The 19,390-nt window shown below is 39.0% G+C and overlaps 1 protein-coding gene across 2 annotated transcripts in view; it reads left to right on the forward strand.

The window, feature by feature from the left end:
* Positions 1-19,390, forward strand: part of Odad2 (outer dynein arm docking complex subunit 2) — a 136,566-nt gene that overhangs the window by 25,440 nt on the left and 91,736 nt on the right. For both annotated transcript variants that reach the window (XM_069998205.1, XM_069998206.1), the window contains one exon: positions 1,528-1,675. In XM_069998205.1, coding sequence (XP_069854306.1) covers positions 1,528-1,675 — 148 coding nt within the window. The remainder of the gene's footprint in view (positions 1-1,527; positions 1,676-19,390) is intronic.

The raw sequence follows: 19,390 nt of genomic DNA on the forward strand, positions 1-19,390 counted from the left end.
CAGGTGCCTGGTGATGATAACCCTTTATCAACAAACTTATCTGCTTTTACTAAGCCATTCCTAACTCCCAGCAACTGCTAATCATTTTTCCATGTCTATAATTTTGTCACTTTGAGAACATCATATAAATAGTACCATACATTTTTCATCACCATAATATCTTGGGATTTATCCAAAAATTGTATAGATCAATACCTAGCTCTTTTATTGCTGACTACAATTCCATGGAATGGGTAGATGGTAATTGATGTAGTCATTCCTCAATAGAAAGACATTTTTGCTGTTTGCTGTTTCTGTTTTTGTTTTCCCTTCCCTTCCCTTACTCTTCCCCTTCCCCTTCCCCTTCCCCTTCCCCTTCCCCTTCCCTTCCCTTTCCCTTTGCTTCCCTTCCCTTCGCTTCTCTTCTCTTCTTTTGTCCTAGTCCTAGGGCATGAACACAGGGCCCGAATACTGTCCCTGAGCTTTTTCTGCTCAAAGCTCTACCACGTGGAGCTCCACTTGCAGCTTTGTTGATAGTTAATTTGAGATAAGGGGCTGGCTTTGAACTGTGATCCTCTGTCTCCTGAGTAGTTAGGATTACAGGCCACTGGTGCCTGGCCTTATTTGAAATAAAGCTTCTATGAACAATCATATGCAGGTTTTGTCTGATTATAAGTTCATAGAGTTGGTTCCTATCTCTTTTTTTTAACCATATAAATTTTATTTTAGTTTATTAACGAATTTACTTTTTAGCTGTATGGGGTCTAAACTCAGGGCCTCGTGCTTGCTAGGCAGCCATTCTACCACTTGAACTTCATTTTCAGTCCTCTCCTCTCTTTTTATTTTATTTTATTTATTTATTTATTTTTGGGTCCGGTTGTGGGGCCTGAACTCTGGGCCTGGGCACTGTCCCTCAGCTCTTCAGCTCAAGGGTAGCACTCTACCACTTGAGCCACAGCACCACTTCCGGGTTTTTTCTTTTTGCTTACGTGGTGCTGAGGAATTGAACCCAGGGCCTCATGCATGCAAGGCAAGCGCTCTACCACTGAGCCACCTTCCCAGCCCCTCTCCTTTCTTTTTAAATCCACTTCATCAAAGCTCTTTTGAATTGGCATATTCAGGTCATTTACCTTTAAGGTAATTATTTATATTTTAAGGCCTAAGCCTACTATTTCACAATTGTTTTTAAATTTCTTCTGTTTCTCTTTTTTTGCTTTGTCCCTATATGTCTGTGGAATTCTTGGATACTTTCTAGAATTTTACTTTAACTTGGCTACGGTTTCTGTGTTTTTCCCCCCCACCTCTTTTTGTATAGCCATTTCTGGCTTATGTTCTAAGATTATTTAATTTAAACATGACTTCTTATAACTTACTAGTGTTGGTGTTATCAAACAGAATGAGTTACAGATGCTTTGACTCCCTGTAGACCTCTTGTGGAACACAGAAAGTCTCTGTAGCTTGTCTGTTGCTCACATATGTGTCACAGCAACACAGCCATCCCAAACATGTCCAGGCTGCAGATTTTATGTGGGGATTTCTTGTTCTCAGCAAGAGCGTTGAAAAGATTGAGGAGACTATCAGTGAGAGCTCCTCCGAGAGCGAGGAAGATGAAGAAGCAACCGATCATCGCCAGGAAGCCAATGCAGATTTGCCATCAGAATACTGGCAAATTCAGAAGTTGGTGAAATACCTAAAGGTAAGAAAGACTTCTTGTTTTGTACAGTGTTTATCTGAGTCCTTTCCTCAATATATATACATATAGGTATATATCTATACATAATTTTTGTATTGTTTATTAACTGTCACTTTCAAATACTAATAAGTCATCTTTTTATTTTTGTCAGTCACGGGGCTTGAACTCAGGGACTGGGGAGTGTCCCTGAGCTTTTTGCTGAAGGCTAATGCTCTACCACTTTGACCCATAGCATCACTTGCAGTTTTCTGGTGATTAATTGGAGTTAAGAGTCTCATGGACTTTCCTGTCTGGGCTGGCTTCAGTGATCCTTGGATCTCAGCCTCCTGAGTAGTTAGAATTACAAGTGTGAGCCTCCAGCATCCAGCTTCTTTGTTCACTGAGGGGCAAAGAGAAAGGTCTTATAGGGAGTGGTCTTCATAGAGCAGCGAGGCTTCCTGGTACCAGCCCTTTCTCGTAACATGTGTTGTGCCACCATTTTATGATTCACGGTATCATGTGATGGAAAGAGCATGGATTTTGGATGCTGGACTTAGGATAAATTTTAACTTATAGCACTTACATTTGTTGCAAAGTTAATGTTTTGGTTTGGTTTGGTTTGGTTATTTGTGTCTGTGTTGGTAATGAACTCAGGGCCTCTTGCTTTTTCTTGGCTTTTTCTCTCAGAGCTGGTATTCTACCACTTGAGCTACAGTTCCACTTTTGGTGTTTTGCTGGTTAATTAGCGATAAAAGTCTCATAGATTTGTCTCCTTGGGCTGGCTTTGAGCCATGATCCTCAGATCTCAGCCTCTCCAGTAACTAGGATTACAGGCATAAACCACCAGTACCCAGCAAATTTACGGTTTTGACTCCTACTTTCTTCAATCTATGGAGTGAAATGAATGAGCCCTGTACTGTAGATTATTTTAAAAATTGAAAAAATCCATTTGAAACATGTAGTGTGGTGTCTGATTGTAGAAGCTTCAGATATATATGTTGGTCCACATATAGTTCTGTCTTCAGTCAGGCAGCATGGAAAGTATAGCTTGCCAAAACCTAGATTAATATTCATTTCTGTGACCTGATAGCAGATGTCAGCATTACCTAGGCTTGTGAAAAGCTGCAGTGCAGAAGTACTTCTTTAAGGACATCATTTGCAAAGAAATGGATGGACCTGGAAAAATTATGTTAATTGAAGTAATTAGGTTTAAGAAGACAAAAGACATATATATATATATATGTATATATATATAAGCTAGAACTAAGTTATAAATGTAAAAGTAAACACACAATGGGATAGTATGCAAATGTACATACATGTATGAATCAAAATATGGTATTTTCAGGGGAGAAATCAAATGGTGTAATTCCTTAGAAAAACTGACAGTCCAACAAAATGAATGCAGTTATACTATCCAATGCATATCCTACAACATTAAAAAAATTGAGAGTAGAATTGAGTTGAGAAGGAAGAGGGAGAATGATAAAAGGAATGGCATCAATCAAGATGCTTTGTATTCTTAAACTGATTTGTTGTGCAATGACTTTGTACAATGACTTAAAGATAATAATTATGGTAATAATAATAGAACCAAATCTAAATTAAAAAATATTTTTCATGATTTTTCTATAACTTTGGTAAAATTAGAGCATTTTTCAGTCAGTTTGCCTATTCAAAGATACTTTTGTGACTGCAAAGAACCATCTCCATGCTTTGAGACTGACCTCAATGTAGCATGCAAAAATAGCTTGTGTGCACATTTTTTTGAGAATTTTATAAAGGCCCACTGCATGGACACAGTCTCGAATGCATAAAATTGCTAAAGAAATTTCTCTTGCAAGAAAAATATGTTCCTTTCTTCTAATGGACATGGTTTCAATTAGAATTCCAATCATTCTTCAAGGAAAAAAAAGAATATTTCTCCTGAATTCTAATCCTAAGAAAAATTAGTAAAATGGGGAAAATGGGAAGAAGTTTTCTAATACTCCCTGGAGATCATAAGGACAAGACTGACTTAAAGGAATCTATGGCAGAGTGCACTGAGGACAGAGTCAGAAGCAAACACATTAGGACAGGAACTATAGGGCTACAGCTCTGCTTGTAGCTGTTTGGGTACCCTAAATGTGTGTCTGATACTAATGTAAATCATTCTTACAAAACTTAAAATCCCATTAGTGAAATCCCATTAGTTAAGTCTATACTTGAAATTTGGTTTTAACCTGTGATTCATGGTGACTTTACCAAACTTGTTGGAAGATCTGAGTGTCATCTATGAATCTCCCCATGTTTGCTGCCATTTCAGTGTTTGCATACACTGCACATTGCAAATTAAAAAAAAAAATCTAAGCAGACATTTCTTAAGAGAAGAATTACAGCAGGAATGTAGCTTAGTTGTCAAGCACTTGCCTAGTATACCTAGAGCTCTGAATTCCATTTTTAGTATCATCCATAAATCAACCAATCAAGTCATCAATAAAATTAATTTAAATAAGGGTTACAAATGCCAGTAGGCATCATTACAAATCATGGATAACTGCAAATTTAGAACTACTATGAGATATTACCTGACTCAATTAGCATAATGACTATTATAAAAAGTTGAAAGCTAACAATTTCCAACAAGGACATGTGCACTTTTGCTGAAAAACTAAAGATAGAGTCAACATCAATGCAAGTGCAATATATTTATAATATTCATTTTATTCATATATATATTTTTCACCTAGGCTGTTAGTCATGAGCAAAGTTCTAGACTATTAAATAGGAAAATTAATGGCTTTGTGTGTTTTTAAATCTTAGGAGTATTTTTGTTGTTGGTGATGATGGTCATGGGGCTTGAACTCTGGGCCTAGGCGCTGTCCCTGAGCTTTTCAGCTCAAGGCGAGTGCTCTACCACTTGAGCCACAGTGCCACTTCTGGTTTTCTGGTGGTTAATTGGAGATAAGAGTCTCATAGACTTTGCTGGCTGGGCTGGCTTGGAACCGCGATTCTCATATCTGAGTCTCCTGAATAGCTAGGATTACAGATGTGAGCCATGGGTGCCTGACTAAGCGTATTTTTACAATGTATAATATTTTTGTAACATCCTTCATTGATGTTTACTTAGCATTTATCTTGTGCTAATGCTCCCTTTGTTTAGTATCTTCTATTATCAAATTCTAGGATCCTTTATTTTTTTTCTGGTCGGTCATGGGGCCTGAACTCTGGTCCTGGGCGCTGTCCCTCAGCTCTTCAGCTCAATGCTAGCGCTCTACCACTTAAGTCACAGAGCCACTTCCTATCAAATTCTATAAGTGGAGATCATTTTTTAATATTGTTGCGATATATGGTTGGGTGATACATTTCTGCAGTTTGGATATGAAATGTCTGTCATAGGCGGTACTACGGAAGGCGTGGGGCCTACCAGCATTACTTTAGGTCATTTCTTGATGGGATTTGTATGAGGTGCCAGGCCTCTTCCTCTATTTTTTGCTTCCTGACAATGAGATAAATGGGTTTTGCTCCAGCCTGTGTTCCATTCATGATGTGCTGTCACAGCCCCACAGAAATAGAGTCAATGATTATGGATAGAAGCCTCTAAAACTATGAGCCCATATAAAACTTTATGGGTTGATGATCTCGGATATTTGTTATAGTAACAGAAGCTGATTAACACACATATACTGCTTAATAGTAGTAAGTAATAATAATAACAACAACAACAACAACAAATGCTTTATTTATGATACTGATTTGTTTTGTGCTAATAGTAGGGGTTGAACTCAGGACCTCACCCTCCCCCATCAGCTTTTTTGTTCATGGCTATGGTTTACCATTTGGGCCACACTTTCAGCTCAGTTTTATGCTGGTTATTTTGGAGGGAATCTTGCCAGTTTTTCTGCCTGGGCTGGCTTTGAATCTTGACCCTCAGATTTCAACCTCCTGAGTAGCTAGGATTACAGATGTTGACTACCAACATCTAGCAATGATGTAGGTTTTAAAAAAGAAAACCCATAAAATTTTCACTACTAATTCTACCACTAAAAAAAATGACCCACTATTATTAAAGAAAGGATTTATTATTATTATGGACACTCACTGCTTAAAATTATGTAACTAAAATGATAGGAAAAACCATGTAATAACATAATTTGAGGAACTTCTGAGAATTTCTAGGAATTCAGAATTTCTATTCCTGAATCTTGAAGGCTCATAGCTATTGGGGATCAAGAATCATGAGCCCAGAGCATAGTGGATTTGGGTTGTGGGTCCCTTCACATACTCTTTGTAGGTGTCTTTATATATAAATAAACTGCACAGTTTCAACACCTTGGCCCAATCTGGCCTGCATGGTAGCAATGATCCAGCCTGGGCACATTCAGGATATATCTTGACAGTGTGCTTGCTCCTTGACTGAGCCACAAATATTCCATGCCTGCATCTCCTTAACCCTTGCACAGGACATCAGGTGACAAAAAACTGGCATCAAAGAATCTTGCCACCCACCACTCTTGAGGTGAGTAGCTTAAGGGCTCAGACATAGTCTTCATTAACAAAATGAAACAGAACCAGATGTAGAAACATAACTTGGACCATGAAGCAGAGCTATGGGGTAATTACTCCATTGATATTGGAAGAATATCAATTGGATTGGAACTCTGCTACTTACTAACTTCATGGCTACTTAATAGCTCAGTGGCCAAGCTTCAGTTTCCTCATTATTGAAAATAGAAAACTAACAGATCTCAGGTTAGGATTATTCTACATTTTAAAATAATTATAACATTGGTAATGTACTGAGTGCAAATCCTCAATAACTGTCAGGAATATTGATTATATCTTTTTGCAAATGATTATTATCATAGAAAATGAGTGGTGTGGACTCTTACTGATTTGCCCAAGTGGCCTTCGGTTTTTGTGTCAAATTTTTGAGCAACTAACAAAATGAGGAAAAGACAATCAGTTAATACAGTGAACATAACCCTTAGTCTAAGTAAAATACAAACTAGTTACCAATGAGTATAACTGGTCTGAGTGATAAGAGCAGAAAGGATTTTTCTCCCTTAGAATTGATCGGGGCACACAAACTCATAAGTAAATACGCTAGGTAGTATGCAAGTGGTATACAAACATATTAACTGAAAATACTGTAGATTCAAGGGATAATAACAATTCCTTAGAATGTCACAAAGTTCAGCAAAATGCAATATAAGGAGGTGGGTACTTGAAAGAGGTGGATGGGGTCAAGGGGAAAGAGGTACATGGATGAAAAAGAGAAGGGAAGAATGCAGTCAGAAATCTTATGTATAACCTACAAAATGAAGAAGGGATGAGTAGGGAAGGGCTGGGTGAGAATGTTGAAAGGGGTGACATTGATCAAGATATATTGTATTCATAAACTGCTTGTTAAATTGCAATTCCTTTGTACAGCTACCTAAAGATAACAATAAAAAATCTAAAAGGAGAGAATTGATGACGCGCAGTGACCATGGTAATGAAAGTTTCTCAGCATTGCCTGGTTATTGAGTAACTGTCTTCAGTTATCCAGCTATTTAGTAAGTTCGTGTAGTTTTAGGCCAAAAAGGGATGCACTATTTCTGTCTCAGGACAGCTAAGGAAAACATTTTATTGATGAAGTGCTACTTAAGCTTGCACACGTTATTCATTAATAAATCATGTGCAAATGTGATACTTTTGGCCAGACAGTAAATTGCTTGGAATTCTTATAGTTCCCACAGGTAAATAGTCTTAACATAGCCAATAAAAGAAAAAGTATATCTACAAATGATCTCAAGGTTTTTACACAGGTATAGGTCTTTTATGGAGACACAAAAGGACATTAAAAGTCTCCAGAATGAAAAAATTTAATGTTTCATGGTAATCTCAAAATAAATACACCTAATATTTTAGTTTATGGAATGATGGCTTTGCTGTAGACTTCAAGTAGCTGAGAAATGTGAATGTTGACTTGACTTTCTACACATCACTTTCCAAGTAGGGCAATGTCTGTGATTGTTGAAAAAAAAAAAGGTTTGATGGGATCATTAATACCCAAACAGGTCAATGAGCCATAGCATATTATTTATCCAAGACTGTGAGCTCAGATCTTGGCACATAAATAAAGAGAGTTTGTGTTTAATTATTTGGCTTGGTATATGTTCTCTTCAAGTTAAAGTCTTATATGTGTATATATTCTATTCATCTGGGATTTTAGAACACAATTTCACTTTTAAATTAATGATCCCATTGCATTTTTATTCACCAATCTTTATCCCTGGAACTGTACCCTAATTTTAAAGGAAGTGACACACCCCTCTTTCCAATCTAATCAGAGCTTATCTTGTGCTATCTTAAGAGGTTGTGTTGTCTGTCTTATCAGCTGTTCCTTGGTAAGAGAGATCTGTTAAATTCATTTTTGTGCCAGCCAAAGAGCACAAGTTGACCTTTTACCACCAAATGGTGTAAAAGGGAAGAGGTTCCCCAAGGGCAGCTCATCGCAGCTCTTCTTGAGAACAGCTCTTCTTATCCCTAAGCCAGAACTCCCTGAAGAAAGAAAAATCCTACCTTCTTTCTTCTCCTTTCCTTACTTCTCCTACTCCCTTCTCTTTCTCTTTCCTAGTTCCCTTTCTTTTCACACACACACACACACACACACATACACACACACACACACATTTGCTCTCTATACATACACTATATACTCAAATGTATATATGTATATGTATAGATATTTACACATGTATACACACATATACATGTACACATTATATACATATATACATGTATGAGCACATATGTATGACACTGCATTCATACCTATATGTGCATATGCAGTGTATGTGTATATATATGAGTATATGTACATACACATACATAATAGATATATAAACAGATACATTATATATATATAAGTATATACACACATATTGACATATACATATATAAATATATACATATAAATACACATATAAGCATATATACACATATACATATATACATACACATATATACACATGCATATATGTATATGTGTGTAATGTGTACGTATATATGCATTTCTCCCAGTTGTAGATGGCTTTAAAATTTTGCACAGCACAGATAAAATGTAAAAAATAAAATAGTCTTGTAAGGAAGATACTTTGCCTTTGATCATTTCTAGCATTGGGATGATTGTTTAGGCTCTGTGTGAATTCTGTGAGTCTCTAAAAATATAGTGAAGTTCCAGTAATTTCTATAAGGCATGTGGAGAGCTGTTTGTGAACTAAGAGAACTGTAAGATACTTCATTTGTTGGAGAAAGCAGATTAGTCACAAGTATTATAATTTTAGAAAGTGATACAAGTGGGTAGTATTTCATAAAGTCAGATAAGATGTGGAACAGTTGTATATATAAGCAAATTGACAATACAGTATCTTTAAACTGAGGGGTAAATTGTTAGGCCCAAGGTCGAACGTCTGAGAGAATCCATTTCTATTTGGACTGAAGGTAGATGGAATTTAATGTTGCAGAATCTATAAATTCAAAAGAAAAAAGAAGAACTAAAGGAGAGAAGGCTATCACCAATATTGTCACTGGCTCTTAGGTGGTTGGAGGGGCCTACAAGGCCGGGTCTGGAATCGTGCTTTCTGTCCTCTGTTGGTGGAAGGGCTGTCTTTTTTGTTGTTGTTGTTGTTTTTGTTGTTGTTGTTTTGCTGGTCATGGGGCCGGAACTCCGGGTCTGGGTGCTTGAACTCCGGGTCTGGGTGCTGTCCCTCAGCTCTTCAGCTCAAGGCTAGCGCTCTACCACTGGAGCCACAGCGCCACTTCTGGCTTTTTCTGTTTATGTGGTGCTGAGGAATCGAACCCAGGGCCTCATGCTTGCAAGGCATGCACTCTACCGCTGAGCTACCTTCCCAGCCCCGGAAGGGCTGTCTTATGGGCGTAGCATGGCTTTCCATCCTGGCTCAGCTTGGGAAACAGCATGGAAGGTTGGAGCCATCTGCACTTACATGGAAGTGCTACACTCAGCTGGCCTTACCCCTGGTATATGTTGTAACAACAGAAGAAATCTAGACTTAACTCCCAATTTCCCCATGTGTGTCTCCTCCCTCAGGATGCCTTTTACTGCACCTGGAATTTTTGACCAAAGTCCACCTGAGAGAACAGAAAGAAGGATGATGAAGGAATCAGGTTGGAAAGTTGTGCCTGATGTATGTTGTGGTGTGCAACATCTGAGTGGAAGGAATCCTAGCTGCTCAGGAGATTAATATCTGAAAATCATGGTTTGAAACCAGGCTGGGAAGAAAAATCTGTGAGTCTCTAGTCTGTGAGACTCCTTTCAGATAATCACTAACATTGGAGCTGTGGCTCAAATGGTAGAGCTTTAGCTTGAATAAAAAAGCTCAAATACAGTGTCCAGGCCTTCAGTTCAAGTCCCAGGACCTACACACACACACACACACACACACACACACACACACACACACACACACACACACACACACACACACACACACACACACGCACACGCACACACGCGCGCGCGTGCGCGCACACACACACACATACACACCTTAACTGGCTAAAGAGGTCTTCTAGCTGGTAATTAGGAGTTAAATGATTTTTTTTCATTGCAAGAGTTTGATGTACTTTGCAATCTATTACAGTTAATTAAATTCCTTTCCCATTACTTGTCTTTCGGGGTATGGAGTGGCAGGAGGTTTGATCCTTGCTTCATTGGTGGAAAAGCTGAGAAATACTTTGCTGCGGGCCACACAGAAGGCGGCTGTGGGCTGGGATCTTGTCCAGGCTTCTATCTTTATTGCCGGCCAGTTGCCTGGTTTTTCTGTCCCTCCGACAAAAAATTCCCAGGAGGCCTGTAGAAATTGCTCTAGTACCTCCCTGTTCTCTCTCTCCCTTTCTCTCTCTCTCTCTGTCCCTCTCTCTCTCTAGTTTGCTTTATAAAACAACTCGATATTCAATTTTGGAAGACAATATTTGGCTCTTTTGCTTGGATTTTACTTTTAGAGATGGAGAAAAAATTGTGATAACACCATTATTCTTGTTAAAAAAGAATCTTTTGAAACAGAAAAACAGCAGTATCCACTTCAACTCCAGTAGTGAGAGGGGGAAGCTCAGCTCCATTTTCTAAAGAAACACTCTTTAAGTTTACACCCTTCTTGTACATTGATGTGGGTTAACTTTAAACAACAACAGCAAAAAGAAAAATCTCAGTGACAACATGAGCAGGACTTTGGTGCCTTTAAATATCATTATTTAACAAAACCTCTGCTCTTTAATTTTTTTATTTTGTGAGCAATGGGGCTCGAGTTCAGGGCCTGGGTGCTGAACCTGAGATCTTTATTCAAGGCTACCACTCTACCACTTTGAGCCACAGTGCCACTTCTATTTTTCTAGTGGTTAATTGGAGGTAAAAGTTTCAGGGACTTTCCTGCCTGGGCTGGCTTTGAACCACAATCAGAACTCAGCCTCCTGAGTAGCTAGGATGACAGGTGTAAGTCACTGGATCCTGGTAAAACTTCTTAAGAGCATGTGTTTATGTTTTGGCTTATGTGAAATATATTAGTTGATCACAGAAGAAAAACACAGAATAAAGAATGTATCTACTATGGTATGTGGTGTGTGTGTGTGTGTGTGTGTGTGTGTGTGTGTGTGTGTGTGTGTGTGTGTGCCAGTACTGAGGCTTGAACCCAGGGCCTCTAGCTCTTGCTTGGCTTTTTTGCACACAAGACTGCCACTTTACCATTTGAGCCACAGCTCTTGCCTTTGTCTTTTGGATGGTTAATTGGAGATAAAAGTCTCATGAACTTTCCTGCTCAGGGTTGGATTTGAACCATGGTACTCAAATCTCAGCCTCCTGAGTAGCTAGGTTGACAGATGTGAGCCACTGGCATCCAGTTCTATTGTTTTGCCAAATGATGGAGAGACTGCACATTTTCAATAGGAAATCCCACTTACCAGTCAGCCATGACCATTCACAGTTTTGAGCTTTAGACTCTCCTTGCTTCTTAGCTGTGATATATAAGTGTGAAGTGGCAGTGTAATTAGATGAGCATACTTATCCAATGTGACTGATTCATAACTCTTCATACTACCAGTAGCTACTAGTACCACATCAACTTAATTACTGAAAAATAACAATGTTAAAAATTTTGCAACAGAGCCGAGTGCTGGTGGCTCACACCTATAATTCTAGCTAGTCAGGAGGCTAAACTTTAAGGATTGCAGTTCAAAGCCAGCCCAGGCAGAAAAGTCCGCATGAGACACTAATCCCTAATCAACCACTTAAAAACCAGAAGTGGAGCTGTGGCTCAAAGTAGCAGAGTGCTAGCCTTGAGCTAAAGAGCATAAGGACAGTGTTCAGGCCCTGAGTTCTAGCTTCACAATGGACAAAGAAAAGATCTTGGGACAGTCCAGGCACTATTGGCTCATGCCTGTAATTCTAGTTTCTCAGGAGGCTGAGACTTAGAACAACGCAATTCAAAGATAGCCTAGGCAGACAAGTTTGTGAGACTCTATCTCTAATTAAATAGCAAAATTTTAGACTGGAGGCATGGTTCAAATGGTAGAGCACCAGCCATAAACAAGAAAGACAAGGAGAGTTCAAGGATCTGACTTCAAGCCCTGGTACAGAACAAAATAAGATAAAATAACCAAATGCCTGTAATCCAAACAACTCAGGGTTGACAATATGACTCTGTGATAGAGTGGTTATTTAGCATTGCCCATGGCCTTGTATTCAATCCTTAGCTCCCCCCCCCCCCAAAGCAAAAGCAAGAGTAATAGTAGTAGTAGTAGTAATGCCAGCTAACTCAGAGGAGGCCTTTGAGCTTTGCCTCATTCACGGATTCATCTATCCTTCATTTGTTCATGAATGGATACCATGAGCTTGTCTAACTTGGGCTTGATTTCATAATCCACAGGCTGCCCTAGTTACTCATGAGATTTTTGATAGGAAGGAATTTTGATATCTAATGTAATAACTTCAAAATGTAAGAGATCTTTTGCTGGAAATTGTTGCCTGGTATATTTGGAAGAGCCCATTTATTTTTTTTATTGCTCATGGTATGATTCCTCCACACCCTAAACCTTATTTAATAAAGTCAAATAGCTTGAAGGAAAGTAGCTCTGCCTCATTATAGACTGTGCAGTGCTGCTTTGCCTTTGTTTCAAAATGTATTCATGTCCAGTTCCAAAGGCTTCCATGCTGCAGCACTCACTTCTCTGTCTGTGAGCCGAGAGGTGAGACTAAGAGGCACCAGCTTTGGCTCAGGTTGTCTTTATCCTTCACCTTTATCTGATCTATGGCAATCATTACTAGAAACTGCGTGTTTGTAGGAAAACTATGGAAGTCTTCATTGCTTTCTGGTGCCTCTGCCTTTGAGATTCCTGCTGGCCAGGGCCGTGGCTCCCTTTCCACTACTGCCATCTGTCTGGGTGTGGCTGTCTGGCTGTGGCCGCCGTCTGTGCGACGTGCAGGGGAGAACATGGCTCAAGGTTTTAAGAATTATACAGATGATATGCTAATATGCTTATGGTAAAACTCAAGCTAGGTAGAAAGAAATGAGCAAGGCCTCTTTTCAGATGTGCTAATTAGTATACATAGACACAGATAATCTGTATGTATAAATGAACTCATACTTTCTCATTCTCCATCTTGCTTTTTCTGTTTAATGATATACCTTGGTGATGCAATATTAATCACAAAAGTCTCATATTTGCCTTAGGTGTAACATTTCACTATCAATATAGTGAAATGAATATGTCATTAATTTATGCCATAGTTCCCTATTGAGAACTTATTTGGGTGTGTATGCTTGAACTCGGGCTTGAAATCTGGGCCTTTTATTCAGCTTATACTCAGCTTTTGTGCTCTGGCTGGTGCTTTATGACTTGAATCACACCTCCAGTTTATCGTTTTGCTGGTATTCTGCCACCCCTCCCCCATGCTGGCTTTTTAGATAGTTTCAAATCAACTTTTGTCATCACAACCAATATAGTACTACAGCAAATATTTTTATGTACTACTTGGATGTGTATATTATCTCTATAGGATGGATTCTTCAACTATCTCTGACAGTTCTAATTAGGAGCTGTTTATGAGTACAAAGTTTTACCTAGTCAAGATCACTGAATTCTAGCAATCTACCATGCAGTGTAGAAGCTTACTATCTGTATCTCGCACTTAAGTAATTGAAGAAGTTGCTGTCACATTAAATACGCCTACCATGAAAAAGAACTTGGTGTAATGGTGGTTTGATTTCAAGGGTGTCTGTGCATGTCTAAATTCATCAATTTGTGCATATTAAATATAGTTGCATATCAACTATACCTCAATAAAGTTGTTTTTGTTTTGTTTTTGGTTGGTCGTAGGACTTGATCTCTGGGCTTGGGCGCTGTCCTTGTGCTCTTCAGCTCAAGGCAAGCGCTCTACTGCTTGCACCACAGCGCCACTTCCGATTTTCTAGTGGTTTATTGGAGATAAGAGTCTCATGGACTTTGTTGCCTGGGCTGGCTTTGAACCTCGATCCTCAGATCTCAGCCTTCTGAGTAGCTAGGATTACAGGTGTGAGCCACTGGCCCCCGGCTAAAGTTTTTTTTTTTTAAAGGAAGGATATGTATGAACTAAAGTTTGAGAAGACTTACTTTAACGTTATTTTCACTTAAAGGGAAACAGAATAACAATCTCAAAGTTGGTTTATATAAACAAATGTTGATAGAGTCTTACAGCACACATATGTTGGAGAACACTGGACCAATATTGAACCAATGGATTTCATGTTTAGACATGGAGTGAAATCAACCAGAGGTCATAAACATAAAAACAAACAAGCACAGACCCCCTGATGCCCAGGGGTCCTCTGGGTTTAGATGTGGAAGTTTAGATGTGGAGAGGTTTTTAAATCTTCCTCAGCTATTAATATTATTTGAGTTAAAATCAATTGGTGTAATTTCTCATGAATTTACAGCTCTTTTCATTTATTTTGGCTAATTTTGATAGCAAGTGTATCACATTTGAATTTGTATGTTCTTAGCAATGTAGCTGTTATTTTTTTTTCTCCTACAGATCAAATAACCACTGCGTTGTATTCTTTCCTCATTTTTCTGTGGAGATGTATTTCTTTATGCTAGGGTTGCACACATGCTAAGCAAAAGTGCTTGTGAGGCATGTCCAGCTTATTTTTTATTCTTAATAATGTAAATAATTGCTACTATATTAATTATAGATTTTTTCTAAATTTGTCACATTTTCTTATGTATTAGTTTGTACACTAATAACTATTTCTTCATGGTTTATAGGCTTTTGTCTTTTTAGTGCATGTATGCCCTTCTTGAGACTTGAACTCAGGGCCTGGGTGCTGTACCTGAGTTTTTTTGTCTGCTCAAGGCTACCATTTGAGCTATAGTTCCACTTCTGTCTCTTTTTTTTTGGTGGTTATATGGAGATAAGAGTCTCACAGACTCTCCTGCCCTGGCTTCAAACTGCAATCCTCAGATCTCAACCTCCTGAGTAGCTAGGATTATAGGTGTTAGCCTCTGTTGCTAGGTTGTTTTTCTTTTTAAAAATTACCTTTAAGTAGCTGTAAAAAGAGGCTTCAGACATATCAGTTTATGAACAAAATGCAATTTTTTTTTGATCCGGTCGTGGGGCCTGAACTCTGGGCCTGGGCGCTGTCCCTCAGCTCTTCAGCTCAAGGCTAGCGCTGTACCACTTGAGCCACAGCAATACTTCTGGCTTTTTTCTTTTTGCTTCTGTGGTGCTGAGGAATCGAACCCAGGGCCTCATGCAGGCAAGGCAAGTGCTCTACCACTGAGCCACCTTCCCAGCCTCTGAACAGAATGTATTTTGATCAGCGCCACCCTTTCCATCATTTCCCCCCTTCCATCTTTTCCATACTCACCAATCCCCTCAAATTACCAGTTTCCATTTTCACATAGGTATATTGAATATTGTCCACCTTTCTTCTCTCTGTTCATTTATTTGGGTTTTGAAATTTTTAGCAAAGGTTTGTTTTAGTCTAACTAGGTCCCCATGCAGGAAATGGGTGTTAAAAATTCCCCATAGGTATTTTTTGTTATTAGTTTGTTAATATTGCTGTTGGAACTTCTTCACACCTAATTCAGTCTACTATTCTTTGGCAATGGAGAGTTGATTGGTTGTAAATGTCACTGCTGTATAAAGCCACATTACCCAACTATTTTATTATCATATTTATTCATTTTTCACCTTTATTTTATTGTCCTATTTATTCAGTTCCTTCTTCTTGATTTTCATAGGAAGGCTATATTATATTTGCTACAAATTTCCCTCACTACTCGAACATTCCAGCAAATTGTCAATCTCTATCAATGTTCCAGGGCTATTTAGAACATGTATGTTTCTCTGCATTGTTCCTTACTCATTTCTGATAAAATACAGAAATGAGCTTTGTAAGTTTGTCATATGAAAACTTGTCGTATGAAAACTTTAATTTCTGTAAGGACACACACATCCCTTCTGGAAACAGTATTTTCTCTTTCCTTGGGGTTCTGTGGAGTCTTGGCTTCATGAGTGCTGAATCATCAGTATAAAATAGCTTTGCAAATAAACAGAAGGCAAAGCAATGTATTTTACTACTCTTGACTCACACGGCTCTGAGCCACTTTACTCTGAGCATCTTTTACCACTTCTGAACCTGGAAGAAGAGGTGTCTAGTGATGCTTAGCCAACCTCTGCTGGGCCCAGAGCCTCTGCCATGCTTAATGAACAGTCTCTGGCAGGGGGTCAGGTTTCTTACTCTCTGAGTGCCATGTTTGGAGGAAAAAATTCTGAGAGCGTCCAAAACCAGCTGGAGAGCTATGTGATGGTCCTGTCCCTTCGCTGGTCTCACTGGCTGCTTCCTGATGGCAGAGGTTGGGGGACAGGATCAAGGGAGCCTCCTGATATTCCCAGCATGCCTTTGCTGCCTCCCTGTCTCAGGTGTGGGGCTCAGATAGTAAGTTCCAATGAGGCCTCTGCAGGTATGTGGCCCACCATTTTGAACTATCAGCTTTCAGTATCCTTTCCTGAACAAGGAGTGAAAAAGAAGGGGAAAATGAAGCAACCTTTCAGTTCAAAAGTGCCTTTCTGGTGCCTGATGAGTCATCTCAACCTCCTGCTCCAAGTCATTCTCCTTCCTCCGGGTCTCCACAGTGAGCTGCATGGTTTCTGCACGTCCCCACGTACGTCTTCCAGCCAGAACCCCTGCAGCTGGAGTGATCGTTGAAAAATGTCACTGGCTCCTATTAGCCAGTCTTGAAATGAAGACAGACTCTCAGCTTGTGTTCAGGGCCTAGTCACTGTTGTAGATGCCTGGTTTTCAGCTCCTCTTGCCCCACGGTCTCACTCAGGCTTTGGCCACATTTGTTGCCTTGGGTTCTTAATCAGGCGGTGCCCTGTGGCACCACAGAGCTGCAGGAAGAGCCCCAGTTTTTGTTCGTTCGTTCGTTTTCAGGATCTCAGATCCAGGGATGAAGGACCAAGTTAGGTTAATGTTTTCTCTGTTTTCCACACTTCATGCCCTTCTAGCACTTTTCAGACCATTTCCATTCAACTGGGTGGGTTTTAGAAAGTTAAGACATTTTTTCCTCTACTTAAACCATAAGCTTAAGGAAGGCAAGGGTCTTGCCTGTTTAGTTTCCTGGTTTTTTTTTTTTTTTTTCTAGAACCTGTCACCAGGATTGGTAAATAGTAAGGGAGCAACTGCATTTATTGATTGACAGCAATCAAAGAGTTTTGAGGCTGCGTGGATACTCTTTTCTGTTAACAGTAAGAGAGGGGCATTTACCAGCCAGGGGCAGTGACTCACTCCTATAAGCCTATTTATTCACAAGGCTAAGATCTGGAAAATCAAAGTTCAAAGCTATAGCCTGGACAGAAAATCCCTCAAGACTCCTATAGTGTAACCCCTTTTGTCACCATATTTGATTTTTGTACTCTGCATCTTGTATATACATTTATCTAATTTGGAGAGGGGAAAGGGAATAACAAAACTCTGAAACAAGGACACAGGATGACCCATTGCAACAATGATACTCATAAGACACTATGTTGGAAATGAACTTTACCACTTCTGAGGGTGGAGAGGAGTGGGGGAGGAGAGGGAGGGAAGGAATAGTAGGAGAAAAACAAAAGAGGGGGTAACAATGTTTGACAAGGAACGTACTCTTTACCTTACACATGTAACTGTACCCCCCCCATATAGCATCTTTACAAGAAAATAAAAAAAATTTTAAAGACTCCATCTTCTTAAAATTAACCAGCAAAAATCTGGGCTGGAGGTATGGCTCAAGTGAGCCACCAGCCCAGCAAGCAAGCTGAGTGAGCAAGGAGTCTCTGAGCTCAAAACCCAGTACTAGATTTTTTAAAAAGAAAGGGACATTACTCTTTGTAACCAAATAATGACATACTTCCTCAAGTCAAAAATTTCATTTAATACATCCTTATTAAAAAATGCTTGAGAGAGAGAGAGAGAGGGAAGGGGTGACATCATCTAAAAAGAAATGTTCTCACTTCCTTACTTAACAGTAACCAACCTCTCTGTATACCACCTTTCTAATAACAATACAAAGATCATTGGTATTTTGCCTTTCAAAAATAATCTTTAAAAAAATTGTTGGAAGGAGAAAGCCACTTTCATTCAATCTCTGCATGTTTGCAACTGATAGTTGCAATTTTAACTAACTCTTCCTGGTTGTTGACAGGACTTTATGCTGCATAAAAGCAGAAGCAGCCAGAAGACAGCTAGCAAAAGAATTGCCTTGATTTCAGAAATGGAAAAGTTCATTGGAAACATTTTTTTTCAAAACCCTTCTAGTAAAATAATATTTTATTATGTTTTCTTCAGCTCTTAAAATCTCACAAATGCAAATGTGTGACAAAGTGTAAAAAAAAGTATTGGAATTTAATTATGTTCTTGGGAAATTTCATTTAAAAAGGAGCATATTTATGCTGCTTCTCCTTGGTTAGATGTTTATTGTGTCTGGTCAAAGTAGGAGCATTCAAAATCCTTTGACATAGCTGGTATTTAAAGAATAGCAATTGGCTAACATTTGTGGCTCTGTATGTTGAATATTTTGGCTCCTGCCTTCTGGTATTCATTCTGAAAGATTTATAGTCCTTTTGGGAGCGTGGTCAGTGACAAGAGTAGAACTAAATCCTGAAATGTGGAAAAACTAACTTTTCCTAATATAAAACTGTTCTAAAAAAATCCCTCAAGTCTGTGAATATGTTTCCAGATTTTCAAAAATAAAAGAAAAAGCTGATTTATAGAGAATTTTTTTCTATAAAGATCTAAATGTAAAATTTCAGTCTTTTGATTGCAAAATTGGTCTAGAAATTTAAAAAAATTCAGAAAAAATAAACTACCTTTTATGCATCTGCTACAATAAAATGACTTTCAAAAAAATGAATGTATGGGACTGGGAAGGTGGCTCATTGGTAGAGCACTTGCCTTGCATGCATGAGGCCCTGGGTTCGATTCCTCAGCACCACAGAAGCAGAAAAAAAAAGCCGGAAGTGGCGTTGTAGCTCAAGTGGTAGAGCGCTAGCCTTGAGCTGAAGAGCTGAGGGACAGCACCCAGGCCCAGAGTTCAGGCCCATGACTGGACACCCCCCCCCCCCACCAAAAAAAGAATGTATGTTAGTGGTTAGAGTATAAATAAAACAGAAATAGTTTAGAAGTGAAAGATTAAGTCACCTTGGAAAAGGATGCTAAAATTGCACTGAGTATGTAAGAG

Source organism: Dipodomys merriami, unplaced genomic scaffold, assembly GCF_024711535.1.
Source record: "Dipodomys merriami isolate MVZ:Mamm:240054 unplaced genomic scaffold, mDipMer1.0.p SCAF_51, whole genome shotgun sequence".
Taxonomy (NCBI): domain Eukaryota; kingdom Metazoa; phylum Chordata; class Mammalia; order Rodentia; family Heteromyidae; genus Dipodomys; species Dipodomys merriami.